The sequence below is a fragment of the Borostomias antarcticus genome (genome assembly GCF_949987555.1).
Source record: "Borostomias antarcticus genome assembly, chromosome: 11".
NCBI classification, from domain to species: Eukaryota; Metazoa; Chordata; class Actinopteri; order Stomiiformes; family Stomiidae; genus Borostomias; species Borostomias antarcticus.
Window position 1 is genome coordinate 12,388,372 of NC_140244.1, and position 13,715 is coordinate 12,402,086.

Consider the following 13,715-nt stretch of genomic DNA (forward strand, 5'->3'; position numbering starts at 1 on the left):
CCCACCGTCCGAGCGCAAACCCCTCTCATGTTCCACAATTAGCCTGGGCCCACGAAGCCTTCTCATATACTGTGAGGCCTGTTATGTTTGTAGTAGAAGGAAGAAGTAGGCAGTCGTTCCGTTCCAGCGTCTTTATTGAACGTACCGGTCACTTACTACACGGCTCACTGGGCAACTACACTGTGCGCAGGTACTGTCTACTTTACTTTCCTGAAATCACATGACTCAACTATGCCACCTAGTGGTGTGGACACAACAAGGCCCTCTAAGAGTACCAGTAACATCATCCTGGCATCCTGTTATGTTGTGTTCTGTTAGGTGGAGAAAGAGAGAGAGAGAGAGAGAGAGAGGGAGAGAGAGAGAGGGAGAGAGAGGGAGAGAGAGGGAGAGAGAGGGAGAGAGAGAGAGAGAGAGAGAGAGAGGGGTGGGGGAGAGAGAGAGGAGGAGGGGAGAGGGGGAGAGGAGAGAAGGGAGACAAAGAGAGACATAGGGAGAGAGAGGAGAGATGGAGAGAGGAGAGAGAGAGGAGAGAGGGAGAGGAGAGAGAGAGGGAAGATTGACAGAGAAACACAGGAGGAAGAAGAGAGGGGAGGAGAGAGATGTGGGGAGAAGTGAAAGGGTACAGGAGAAAAAATGGTACGATTCATCACCAATCCATGACATGAGAACCAGAGAACACCAGTTCTAAAGCACTGATATATTTTGTATATTTCCTGATAGAAGAGTGCTACCATGTCCCAGGTGAGGCAGCGATGCTGGGCTAGCTAGCTGACCGCCAGGGCTGCTGGTACAGTACCTGCTGGGCTAGCTAGCTGACCGCCAGGGCTGCTGGTACCTGCTGGGCTAGGTAGCTGACCGCCAGGGCTGCTGGTACCTGCTGGGCTAGCTAACTGACCGCCAGGGCTGCTGGTACCTGCTGGGCTAGCTAACTGACCGCCAGGGCTGCTGGTACCTGCTGGGCTAGCTAACTGACCGCCAGGGCTGCTGGTACAGTACCTGCTGGGCTAGCTAGCTGACCGCCAGGGCTGCTGGTACCTGCTGAGCGTGGGCCAGGTCTGGGAGCTGGCGTCTTTGGCTGCGTTCAGAAGCTCAGGGACGCCATCTCCTGCGATCTCCTCTATGGCCTTCAGGACGTCCTCCGTGTGGACCAGGTAGATGCTGCAGACACCAGGGACATGAGGGACGTTTAGAATCAGTCCTCCCCAAAGCTTTAACGATCACACCAACACACACACACACACACATGCACACACACACACACCTGAGGAGTGTTGTGAGACGCTCGTTGTACTTGCTTCCTCGCTCTCTCTCGCCGCTGGCAGTGACCCACTCCTGACGCAGGAAGCGCTTGGCCAGGGAGCCTGACAGGCAGACATCACACACACGTCACACACCACGACCGTTAGCGAACGTTGCTGCTGCACAACTCCCGTTTGAAATAGATCCATGTCATCAGTAGGAAATGTGTGTGTGTGTGTCACCTGTCAGTTCCCTGGCGGCGGTGCTGTTGGCTCCTCTCTCAGACACGGTGATGAGTAGCTGGGAGAGACAGAGCGCCGTGCTGAGGTTGGGCACCGTGCTGCGGAAGTTCACCAGGTACGCACAGCTGTCTCTGCAGAGAAGAACGGAGCAGACGGCTTAAATCCCCCCCCTGCTGGGACTGACTGACTGACTGACTGACTGACTAACTAACTAACTGACCGACTGACCAACTGACTGACTGACTAACAAACTAACTAACTAACAAACAGACTAACTGACTGACTGACTGACTGACTAATTAACTGACTGACTGACTGACTGATTAACTAACTGACTGACTGACTGACTGACTGACTGACTGACTGACTGACTGACTGACTGACACGCCCGGCCCGGGCCGCGGAGAGGGAGGGGCCTAACCTGACGAGCTGCTCCAGGTCCAGCTCAGGACCGGCCTCCTTCAGCCGGGCGGCCAGCACGCCCAGAGCACTCCTCAACAGACTACGCATCTCCGGCTGCCACAGACATGACCTGAGAGAGAGAGAGAGAGAGAGAGAGAGAGGGAGGGAGGGAGAGAGAGAGAGAGAGAGGGAGGGAGAGAGAGAGAGGGAGAGGGAGGGAGGGAGAGAGAGAGAGGAGAGAGAGAAGGAGAGAGAGAGGGAGGGAGAGGGAGAGAAAGAGAGAAGGAGAGAGGGAGGGAGGGAAAGAGAGAGAGACAGAGAGAGGAGAAAGAGAGAGAGAGAAGGAGAGAGAGAGAGAGGGAGGGAGGGAGAGAGAGAGGGAGGGAGGGAGAGAGAGAGGGAGGGAGGGAGAGAGAGAGGGAGAGAGAGAGGTAGGGAGGGAGAGAGAGAGACAGGGAGGGAGAGCGAGGATAGTCATTGACCAGAAAGTAAGCTGAAGGGGAGGAGGTGTGTGTGTGTGTGTGTCCTGTCCTCACCAGCTGAAGGTGGCGTGCAGCAGCTGCAGGAGGAGCTGGTAGGCTGCAGACATGCGCTGGTGCTCGTTCAGGTCCAGGCCCGGTCCGTCCACCACGCCCTGGTTCTCCGTCAGCTGGGCCTGGAAGTGGTTGTGCGTGTTCTCCAGGTGAGAGCACAGCGAGGGCAGCAGCTGGACGCAAGCCGACGCCACGTCTTTAGGGCTGGTCTGCTGGAGGTGGGAGAAGCCCACGCTCTTGTCCGTCTTCCCCTGTAGAGGGAGACACCTTCCTCACTGCCTGACTCACAGGCATGTCTACTGGACTCACAGGCATGTCTACTGGACTCACAGGCATGTCTACTGACTCACAGGCATGTCTACTGGACTCACAGGCATGTCTACTGACTCACAGGCATGTCTATTGGACTCACAGGCATGTCTACTGACTCACAGGCATGTCTACTGACTCACAGGCATGTCTACTGACTCACAGGCATGTCTATTGGACTCACAGGCATGTCTACTGACTCACAGGCATGTCTACTGGACTCACAGGCATGTCTACTGGACTCACAGGCATGTCTACTGGACTCACAGGCATGTCTTCTGGACTCACAGGCATGTCTACTGGACTCACAGGCATGTCTACTGGACTCACAGGCATGTCTACTGGACTCACAGGCATGTCTACTGGACTCACAGGCATGTCTACTGGACTCACAGGCATGTCTACTGGACTCACAGGCATGTCTACTGGACTCACAGGCATGTCTACTGGACTCACGGGCATGTCTACTGGACTCACGGGCATGTCTACTGGACTCACGGGCATGTCTACTGACTCACGGGCATGTCTACTGACTCACGGGCATGTCTACTGACTCACGGGCATGTCTACTGACTCACGGGCATGTCTACTGACTCACGGGCATGTCTACTGACTCACGGGCATGTCTACTGACTCACGGGCATGTCTACTGACTCACGGGCATGTCTACTGACTCACGGGCATGTCTACTGACTCACAGGCATGTCTACTGGACTCACAGGCATGTCTACTGGACTCACAGGCATGTCTACTGGACTCACAGGCATGTCTACTGGACTCACAGGCATGTCTACTGGACTCACAGGCATGTCTACTGGACTCACAGGCATGTCTACTGGACTCACAGGCATGTCTACTGGACTCACAGGCATGTCTACTGGACTCACAGGCATGTCTACTGGACTCACAGGCATGTCTACTGGACTCACAGGCATGTCTACTGGACTCACAGGCATGTCTACTGGACTCACAGGCATGTCTACTGGACTCACAGGCATGTCTACTGGACTCACAGGCATGTCTACTGGACTCACAGGCATGTCTACTGGACTCACGGGCATGTCTACTGGACTCACGGGCATGTCTACTGACTCACGGGCATGTCTACTGACTCACGGGCATGTCTACTGACTCACGGGCATGTCTACTGACTCACGGGCATGTCTACTGACTCACGGGCATGTCTACTGACTCACGGGCATGTCTACTGACTCACAGGCATGTCTACTGACTCACAGGCATGTCTACTGACTCACAGGCATGTCTACTGGACTCACGGGCATGTCTACCGAGTCACGGGCATGTCTACCGACTCACGGGCATGTCTACTGACTCACGGGCATGTCTACTGACTCACGGGCATGTCTACTGACTCACGGGCATGTCTACTGACTCACGGGCATGTCTACTGGACTCAGGCATGTCTACTGGACTCACAGATAGAATACAAGCAACCACGTGGTCCTTCACACAGTCAAACGTCTCATGATCCAATCAACTGAGATTCTGGACGCCAGAGAGAACCTACCTTTTATACAGTGTGTGTGTGTGTGTGTGTGTGTGTGTGTGTGTGTGTGTGTGTGTGTGTGTGTGTGTGTGTGTGTGCGCGTGTGTTTGTGCGTGTGTTTGTGCGTGTGTTTGTGCGTGTGTGTGTGTCTGTGTATGTGTGTATACTGTATATGTGTGTGTGTGTGTGTGTGTGTGTGTGCGTGTCTTACCCTGAAGAAGGGCGCTCTCTTGGCAGGCCCGGCGGCCAGGCTGAACTCCAGCTTGCGCAGCATGTCCTCCAACAAGAACACCAGCTCCACCGGACCCAGCTGGACACCCCGGACCTGGACACAACCACAACACAACCATAACACAACCACAACCACAACCATAATATAACCACAACACAACCACAACCACATTAATACAGCTGAACACCCCGGACCTGCACAACCACAACCACAACACAAGCACAACCACACAACCACAACATAACCACAACCACACAACCATAACACAAGCACAACCACACAACCACAACATAACCACAACCACACAACCATAACATAACCACAACAACATTAATACAGCTGAACCCTCCACACCTGGACACAACCACACCACCATAACCACAACCACACAACCATAACCACACAACAACAACACAACCACATTAATACAGCTGAACCCTCCACACCTGGACACAATCACACCACCATAACCACAACCACACAACAACACAACCACATTAATACAGCTGGACCCCCACACCTGGACACAACCACACCACCACAACCACAACCACAATCACAACCACAGGTCAAGAAACCGCTGTTTCATGTCACAATGCCAGACCAAAACCTCTAAGGGCTGGACCCAAGCAAGGCCCAACCTTTAAGGAGTAGTGTCAGTGTGTGTGTGTGTATTTGTGTGTATGTGTGCGCATCTGTGTGTGTGTGTGCGTGCATGTCTGTGAGCGCTATACAAATAAAGTTTAATTTGATGTGATTTGTGTGTGTGTGTGTGTGTGTGTGTTTGTGTGTATGTGCATTCGTGTATGTGCATGTGTGTGTATGTGCATGTGTGCGTGTGTGCGTTTGTGTGTGTGGGCTATAAATAAAGTTTAATTTGATGTGATTTGTGTGCATGTGTGTGTACAGTATGTGTGTGTGTATGCAGGGCTGTACATTGCAACATATATGTCGCACGTGCTATGAAATAAAAATGTCTGTGCGATTAATTTATTAGCCCTGTACCACGCGTGCGACAGACAGCGAGCCGCTTGTATGTAACGTTAGCGCTTTTTTCCGTGTTGAAGCCGGGAGGACGAGTGAGGTGAAATGAAGTGAGAGCAGTCATGTAGGCTAGCCTATAGCTTCCCCCAGACCTGTTAACTCTGTTCGGGGAAGTGCCTCATGCAGTTGTCTGATCGGACAAGTAAAAAATAGCCTATAGTTGAAGTGTGATAAATGGGCCATTCCCCCAAATCGGTGCCTTTTCTGTCCCCAGGACATTACATGCATAAATATGCATGGAAAGTATCTGTATAATACATTATATTATCAAGCAAAGTGTCTTGCTCTTTGTCCTAATTGCAATTATAAGAAAGATCATGTAAAACCTTAATAAAAACTACATAGAACACTGAAAAAAATTGATTCTAGCCCGTCCCTATGCTCTAACACTACACTTCACCATGAAATATAATTATTAAAATCCTTCAGAAAACTTTTTTTTTTGTATTATTGTGTGACTCCATTTCCAATTTAGCCATAAAATACATGTTCTTGTCAGAAATTCATAATATGTTAGTTAAAATACACATTTTAGTCACGTCCCCAGGTTTTCACTCAGTCCTGTTACCCTGACACATTCCCCCCTCTAAAAATTTGGAACATTCCACAAGTGACAGAATCTCCTCAAGGTCATGGGAAGACCAAAAGTAAGTTCTCTCACTCTATTTTCTGTAATTTTGATCATAGTGTAAGTATAACTGAGAATGTCAATCTCAACATGCAGTCCTGTTACCTAAATTATTTCTTATATGTTATGTTTTTTTTAAGATAGTTTTGGTGAACCACTTGAAGGTGCTAAGTGTTCTCATGCTATTCACTGATGTCATATGTGCCATGTAGCTGCATAGCTAATGCTAATGCAGAAATTCCAGTCCTGTTACTTTCAGTCCTGTTACTCATATAAAGGGTAACAGGACTGAATAAGAGTAACAGGAGTGAGAGGTTTGAATGAAATTGTGATTTTAAATGTGTATCTGGTATAACATTGATTAATTATGATACTATTCTCTTTATTTTAAGCTTTACAGTTCTCTAGATGTTTTCAGTTTTACAATGTGAACATAATTACTTTCGGGGAGCCAATCGATTAAGTGCTGCAGAGAAGCAGCGGCGCTGTCGCGCCCGACGCGATGCCGACCCAGAAAGGAGAGAGAGATACTTAAAGAAGGAGCAGCAAAAATACATGGAGGACATAGCATCAGGGAGGAAGAAAACAGTCAATGACATTAGTAAGAGGGAAAAGCGCAGACGTCACAAAAAGTGGAGGGAGACTTACTACTAGTATCAAGTCCAGGAAAGGAGCCCTAAAGCACCTCACCACACCTCCAGATACTCCCCAGGTTTCACCAGACAGAACTAATCCAGAGCCAAGCACTTCTAGGTCAGGATGAGAGTTAGTGCTAGTAGTGTATGAAATGGATTATGTATAAAATGAGTGATGTAAGTATATTAAAGGGGCTATCAGTCTTCCTAGATGCTAAAAACATGAATAAACGTTTGGGCACCATGCTGCCAGCAGAGGGCAATTGACCTTTTACATTACACTCAATAGAAAATAAAGATGTCGGACTGCATGGAAGCGGCCCGCGCCTCTTGTAATAAATGCATCAATACATTCCCATATGTAACCGAGTTGAATTGGTTAAACTCAACTCCTCAGTATAAATACCACCCACCAGTGCCATCGAATTACTAGGTTTTCGTTGGCATAGCTGGTTAAAGCAGTGTTTATGAGAGGTGGCCACATGTTCGTAAGTCAGAGGACCCGAACCCAAATTTCAAACTATATCAGAAACATTGTTTCAAATTAATAATTTGGATAAAACAATATACAGTACATTATTATTTTAAAAGTTGTTAGCATGCCTCCAAGAAGACTGATAGCCCCTTTAAAGGAAAATGCTAGTTTTTGACAACCTGGACCTTATTTACGACATATTATAAGACGTTTGACTCACCGAGATCACTTTGGTGTAGTTCGGAGGCATGTAGAAGAAATTTAAAATCCAGCGCGAGCCACTATATCCATGTAATGGCGGTGGTCGGGGCACTTAGAATGCAGTTTCTAAAAATGTATTTTCTGCCGCGAAACAGTTGTTTTCATCAATCTGTCTTGATGAATCGCTAGTTGTGCTTACATAGAGCATAGGCCTGTTGTGGTTTTTCACATGCCTCTGTAATATGATCTTTAGAAACGTCTTTAGACACGAAATAGCTTCCTCACTTGCTCCAGCACACATGCGCACAGTGTGCTGGAGCAACGATTGCGTGCTGTGCGGCTTCATAAAGAAAGTCCAAGATTTCTACACGAGGGACGATGTCAGTAGAATTATGACTGGGAAGAGACAAACCCTCACCCAGAAGAAAATAAAAAATCAGAAGAGGTTCCTTTTGGACACAATGAAAAATCTACATGTGAAGTTTTTGGCAGAACATGATAGTTTGATTTCATACTCCCTCTTCTGCTCACTGGGCCCCTTTTGGGTGGTTCAACCAACTCTAAGTGACCGGGAGACTTGCATGTGCAAGCTACACGAAAACCTCACTTTCATTGTACAGAAACTGCACCACCTCAAGATCATCAACACTTCCAATCCTGATGAACTTCTAAAGTCCATCACATGCAACACAGAGTGCATGTATGGAGAATGTGCGGTGTGCAAGGACCTCTCGTGTCCCGTCTCTGTCCAATACAATGAGAAGAATGAAGTGACTTATGTCCAGTGGGCAACTGTGGATAAAGAACACAAGAATGACCCCGATGGTGGAACATCCAAAATCACTATCAAAAAAGAGTTTGAAACCACCCAAGAGCAACTGCTGGAACAGCTGAACCTGATGCTGCATAAGTTTAAGAGGCACATGATGTGGGTTCTGTAAAGGGGTTTTTGAGACAGAATGCCACCAGTTTCAGTAGTTTCATTGCTGTCCATATAAAGCTAGTTCAGGCTACAGTGACTCTGATACCAGTATGATACCAGTGTATATTTAGATAAGCTGCCCAACGTTGTGACCTAATAGGTCATAGAAGTTGAGGAAAGGTCAGAGGGGTCTCAATTGACTTGGTCAGCAAAGAGCCGTCAACAAACAGCTGTACGGTTGCTTAATCAGACATTTGATATACGTCAGTCCCCTAGTCTAATCTGGAGGTGGGATCAGGTTGATGCGGCAGAATACTGCGGCACTATGATTTATGGTTCAAGACTTGTCGCTCATGATAGGGACAACCTAGAATGACCAATCACAAGTTGGAACTGATTACTGTCCATGACATGCAGGCAGGCTGGCCACACCTACAGTAAACGATATATAAGTGAAGACAACTGATGTGAATGGTAGCTTTTATTACCTGTGTTAGCTTGATTAGCTTCATTAACTTGGTAAGCTTTGTAGCTTTAAGCTGTTAGCTTTAGCTTAGCAAGCTAGCATGTTAGCATGCTAGCTCACATCTGTTGCCAACGTCATGCTACTGCTGTCACGGTATGGTAAATTGTCTATTCCTGTTACGTAACTGTTTTGTAATAAGCTATGTGTCAAATCTATATTGGACCATGCCTAAAGCTTGGTTGCTGTATTATGTTTTGATATATGCTTATTCTCTGTTAAATAAACATCAGAAAGATTTCTCTTCTCAACATTCATTGATCAGTAAGGTTTTAATCAAGGTTCCTCACATCACACACAACATCAAGAATCAGTTTACCCACTACAGGGCACTAAAACAAGGCTTGAAAGTACATGAATGCTTAATTCATGTTGACTTTTCAGAAAATTACCTCTGTAAGTACAGCACAGAAATACAGGCGGTCCACTTTGGAGCATCACATCAGCAGGCAACCTTGCACACAGGTGTGCTTTATGTGCATACAACCCCCCGTCCGGTGTCCTTCTGTTCACTGTCCCCCTCCAGACAGAAGGGCCCACCAGCAATCTGGCAGCAATTGTCACCAGTGCTTGATTATGTGCAGAGTGCACATCCAGAGGTCTCCACAATCCATTTTTACAGTGATGGCCCTTGCACTCAGTATAAACAGCGAGGGAATTTTTTCCTGTTTTCTACTGAGCTGTTCAGAAGAGGATTCACTGCTGGAACGTGGAAATTCTTTGAGGCAAGCCACGGCAAGGGGGCCCCGGATGGAGTGGGAGGGGCCCTGAAGAGGACGGCTGACAGTCTTGTCAGCAAGGGGACAGATATCCCAGACGCTTCAGAGCTGTTTTCTGTGTTGAGCAAGACGGATACAACAATCAAGCTGTTTTTTGTGGAAGAGGAAGCAGTTGACAGAGCAGTGTCAGAGATGCCCAAGGATGTGCCACCAGTTCCATCTACAATGAAGATGCATCAGGCAGTAACCCTAGGTCCTGGAGAGCTGACCTACAGGGATGTCAGCTGCCTGTGTACAGCAAGACAACATCTGAGCTGTGAGTGCTTTAATCCAAAGCATTTCACATTCAATCAACAGAAGGCTCCCACGACCACAGAAAATCAGTGGCAAAGTCCTGAGGTTGTTGGCAAATGGTGTGTGCTGAAGTACTATGGTCAGCTGTACCCTGGGATCATCACAGACACAAGCAACACACATGTCAAGGTTCGTTGTATGAAAAGGATTGGAGCCAACAGGTTTTACTGGCCAACCCACGAGGACATCCTTTGGTACCTGTTTCAAGACATCCTGTGTGCCATACCACCAGCGAGGCAAGTCACAGCTCGAAATTGACAAAGACATCTGGCCCAAACTAGAGACTGTTTCTTACTAGAAAAGGCAAGTTTTGTTCATTTATTTATAGCAATTATATACAAAATACAAGTGGATGTCTTGTTTTCAAGTTAATATTAGGTACTGGTAGTCAATAGATCTGAGGACCTGCTTAATATGCACAACTCTTTGTATTTGTTGTCTTTCTTGCCTTTTGTAGAGGAAGATGGAGAACCCATACTGTACAGAGGCAGGAGCCAGACACACATGCAGCAAGGGGAGGAGCCCTCTAACCCTAACCCTACACACACACACACACAGTCACGCTACGGACACAAACACAAACGCACACGAACACACACACACACACACACACACACACAAGCACATAATCACTCATGCACATTCAGTTGTAACTGCTTTGTTGTGTATTTTTTTTATTTTGACTTTTTATTATAGTTTTAACAATATAATCCAGGCCCAAACAGGGCTTAGACTAAGATATTTTTGCCATATACAATGACCTGTTTCATGTTTGTTTAATTGAAGTTAGTTCTGTGACATCCAGTTGTTCTCACACACAAAAGCACTCATTCCTGTTACTCGGTGCTCATTCCTGTGGCCCAATATTAATTCCTGTTACCTCATTGTTTTTTATTAAAAAAATAAAGATAAACCATTGATATTTAAATTATGTTTGGTCCATCATTTGAACAATTGTTTGATAAATCACATGATACATTTGTGATCAAATTGAGGTTGGGGTCTCCCTTTAAAATAAATAATGACTGTTTTTAAAAGAAATGCATTTCACCTGCATATGTTGTGACTTTTTAGCTACAGATATTTATTTTTTTTAACATGTAACCAATTATTTCTTTAAAATACCCACTTAATTGAGGGGAAAACAAAGAAACTAGTTGGCTTGGCCTTTAATTGATATTTAAACAGGTGTAAGAGTTTTGGTAACAGGACTGAGAAAAATGCAACCATATTCCTTTTAGAAACCTTGTTAAAAAAAAAAAAGAAAAACGACTTGGAGCTACACCCAGTAGCCTAGCCTGTGTTTGAGCCGATCGGAGCCTCCATCTATGTAGCGTACACGCTGCTGTCTGTCAGTCAGCAAGCAGAATTTGTCAATGAGACGGCCCACACCACAACATGCGAATCAGAGGCGCTGCCCTGACTGACTGATTGAGCGACCGTCTTTTTGGCAGGCTGAACCGAAAGTTTAACGACACTAGCTTGCGTTAATGTTCCTCCAGTCACCTAAAAGTGCCAGTCAAAGCAACAGCAAATGCAACGAAATATCAGTTAAGCGTAGCCTAATCTAGCCTGGTATTTATGTAGGCTATGTAAAAAAGGCAGTGATTGTGGTAGGAGAAGACAGGACCAGCACAGAGTTGAGGGACAGGTGAGAGAGGAGAGGATAGAGGTTGTTGAGAGGAGAGCAGGAGAAGAGAGTGATGTGGTCAGAACTTTACCTGTTCATTGTCTTCCAGTAAAATGCACTATTGCCAGCAGAAACCCAGGTCTGACTACAGTAACCTCTGTTAACCTTTAACAACCTTAGACAGTGTATGAATAGCCACAGTCTGAGGGCATAGAAGGTCAGAGAATATTCTTCGCTGACCAGTTCTTTTGAAAGAGCAAAACAGCAGCTGTTATAGTTGCTCAACTAGACATCGGAGACATCTAGAATGTCCGGTCCCCTAGCAACGGTGTAATCTTGAACTGGCACTGTACCATTACAGACTATCACCATAACTAAGATTGTGACCAGCCTCCTGGCTAAGCAGTATAAAAGAAGAACCACCGGACTGGAGTCGCAGCTCGCGCTTTACTACTCCATGTTTGTTTAAACTATCCTACGCTAGCATTAGCATTAGCTTAGCTCCTAGCCTAGCATGTTAGCTTGTTAGCATGCTAGCTCACACCTGTTTTCCACGCTACTTCTACTCTGCGGCTGCTACGGTACTGTATCATTTGTCATAACTCTGTCAGAATTGTATCTGACCAAGCCTGAAGTTTGGTTATTGTCTTGTATCTAGGCTATTGTCTAAACTACATGATTTATGGCTTCTAGTAATCCAACTGTGTGTGAGCATCTGTTAAAGGAATCCACATCAAGAGAGGAGAAGGAAGGGGACAGGGCAGGATGAGAGATTAGAAAGAGTGATGATTTAGAAGGAATGAGTATGCAGTTAAGCATCAATGGGCATAAGGAAAAATAAGGAAATGGAAAAGGAAAAAGATGTTGAAATGATTAATGAAAAAGAAGATAACCCAAATCATGAAGACACCGCAAAATAAAAAGCCGGGAAAACCTAAAGATGCTTGTCTGAAAACATTTGCTATTATTTCATATTGTATACATACAGTAACATCCCTTTCCAGGTGGTTTTAAGTGATGAACTGCATAACTTTGTTGAGTAGAGGTGATAATGGACATTTTATACCTGTGCTACAACTTTCTGGCTCTGTGCTACAGAACTATCAACCCCTGTAGCAGCAGTGCTATGTGCTAAAAAAAAGTGAATGTACAGCCCTGGTGTGTGTGTGTGTGTGTGTGTGTGTGGTCAGTCCTACCTCGCTGTCCAGTAGCGCGCGGGGGGAGGCGAGGTCACACTGCAGCATGCTGAGCACCTCCATGTCCAGCTCTCTGAAGTAGGGCCGGTAGGCCGCTAGGCTGACCCCTGACCCCAGGCTGACCCCTGACCTGGCCTCCTTCTCCTTCTCTGCATGATCATGCTGGACACACAAATACATGGGTACTGTAGTTCTCTCAGTCCCTCTGACATGTGCAAGGAAGGATTACAAAAACAAGGTATGGTACTTCTTCTGTGGGGGGGGGCAGTAGGTCTATGGGGGGGTCAGTAGGTTAGTGGGGGGTCAGTAAGTCAGTATGGGGGGTCAGTAGGTCTTTGGGGGGTCAGTAGGTCTGTGGGGGGGTTAGTAGTCAGTATGGGGGGTCAGTAGGAGGTCAGTATGAGGGGGCAGTAGGTCAGTACGGGAGGTCAGTAGGCCAGTGGGGGGTCAGTATGGGGGGGTCAGTAGGTCAGTGTTTACCTGCTGGGTCTCGTCTGCCTGTGTCCCCTCCTCCAGCTGAGAACTGTCTGTGGACGAGTTTTTACCAGGAGCTTTCCTCTTCTTCCCTGTGCCTGCTGAAAGACAAACGCCATAGCGTGTGCGTGCGTGGGGTGTGTGTAAGTGTGTGCGCGCGCGCGCGCGCAAGTGTTAGAAAGAGAGAAAGAGATCAAAGTTAAGTCATTTGGTTTCATGATTGCCCCTCACACCTCAGGTGTCAAGTGTTGAACATGGAGGTCAGACGAGAGGTGTGTGTTCCTGCCCGTTCTCTCCTCCTTCTCTCTCACACACTTACCTTTCTTTCCCTTCTTGGGCTGGGCGGAGCCAGACACGCGCTGGGCGGAGCCAGACACGGACACGCCCTCCGAGCTCTCTCCATCGAAGTTGGCGAGCGGAGGAGTGAAGCCGGGCGTCGCTGGAACACAA

At 47.2% G+C, this 13,715-nt stretch overlaps 1 protein-coding gene across 1 annotated transcript in view; it reads right to left on the reverse strand.

The window, feature by feature from the left end:
- The window catches only part of fancd2 (FA complementation group D2), a gene marked incomplete at its 3' end in the record, with an annotated part of 45,652 nt that overhangs the window by 10,311 nt on the left and 21,626 nt on the right, over window positions 1–13,715 (reverse strand). The window contains exons 26-34 of the mRNA XM_084446073.1: window positions 13,585–13,704; window positions 13,272–13,366; window positions 12,792–12,953; window positions 4,444–4,557; window positions 2,420–2,667; window positions 1,903–2,013; window positions 1,482–1,612; window positions 1,262–1,361; window positions 1,036–1,158 (exon numbers count right to left, since the gene is read on the reverse strand). Coding sequence (XP_084302199.1) covers window positions 1,036–1,158; window positions 1,262–1,361; window positions 1,482–1,612; window positions 1,903–2,013; window positions 2,420–2,667; window positions 4,444–4,557; window positions 12,792–12,953; window positions 13,272–13,366; window positions 13,585–13,704 — 1,204 coding nt within the window. The remainder of the gene's footprint in view (window positions 1–1,035; window positions 1,159–1,261; window positions 1,362–1,481; window positions 1,613–1,902; window positions 2,014–2,419; window positions 2,668–4,443; window positions 4,558–12,791; window positions 12,954–13,271; window positions 13,367–13,584; window positions 13,705–13,715) is intronic.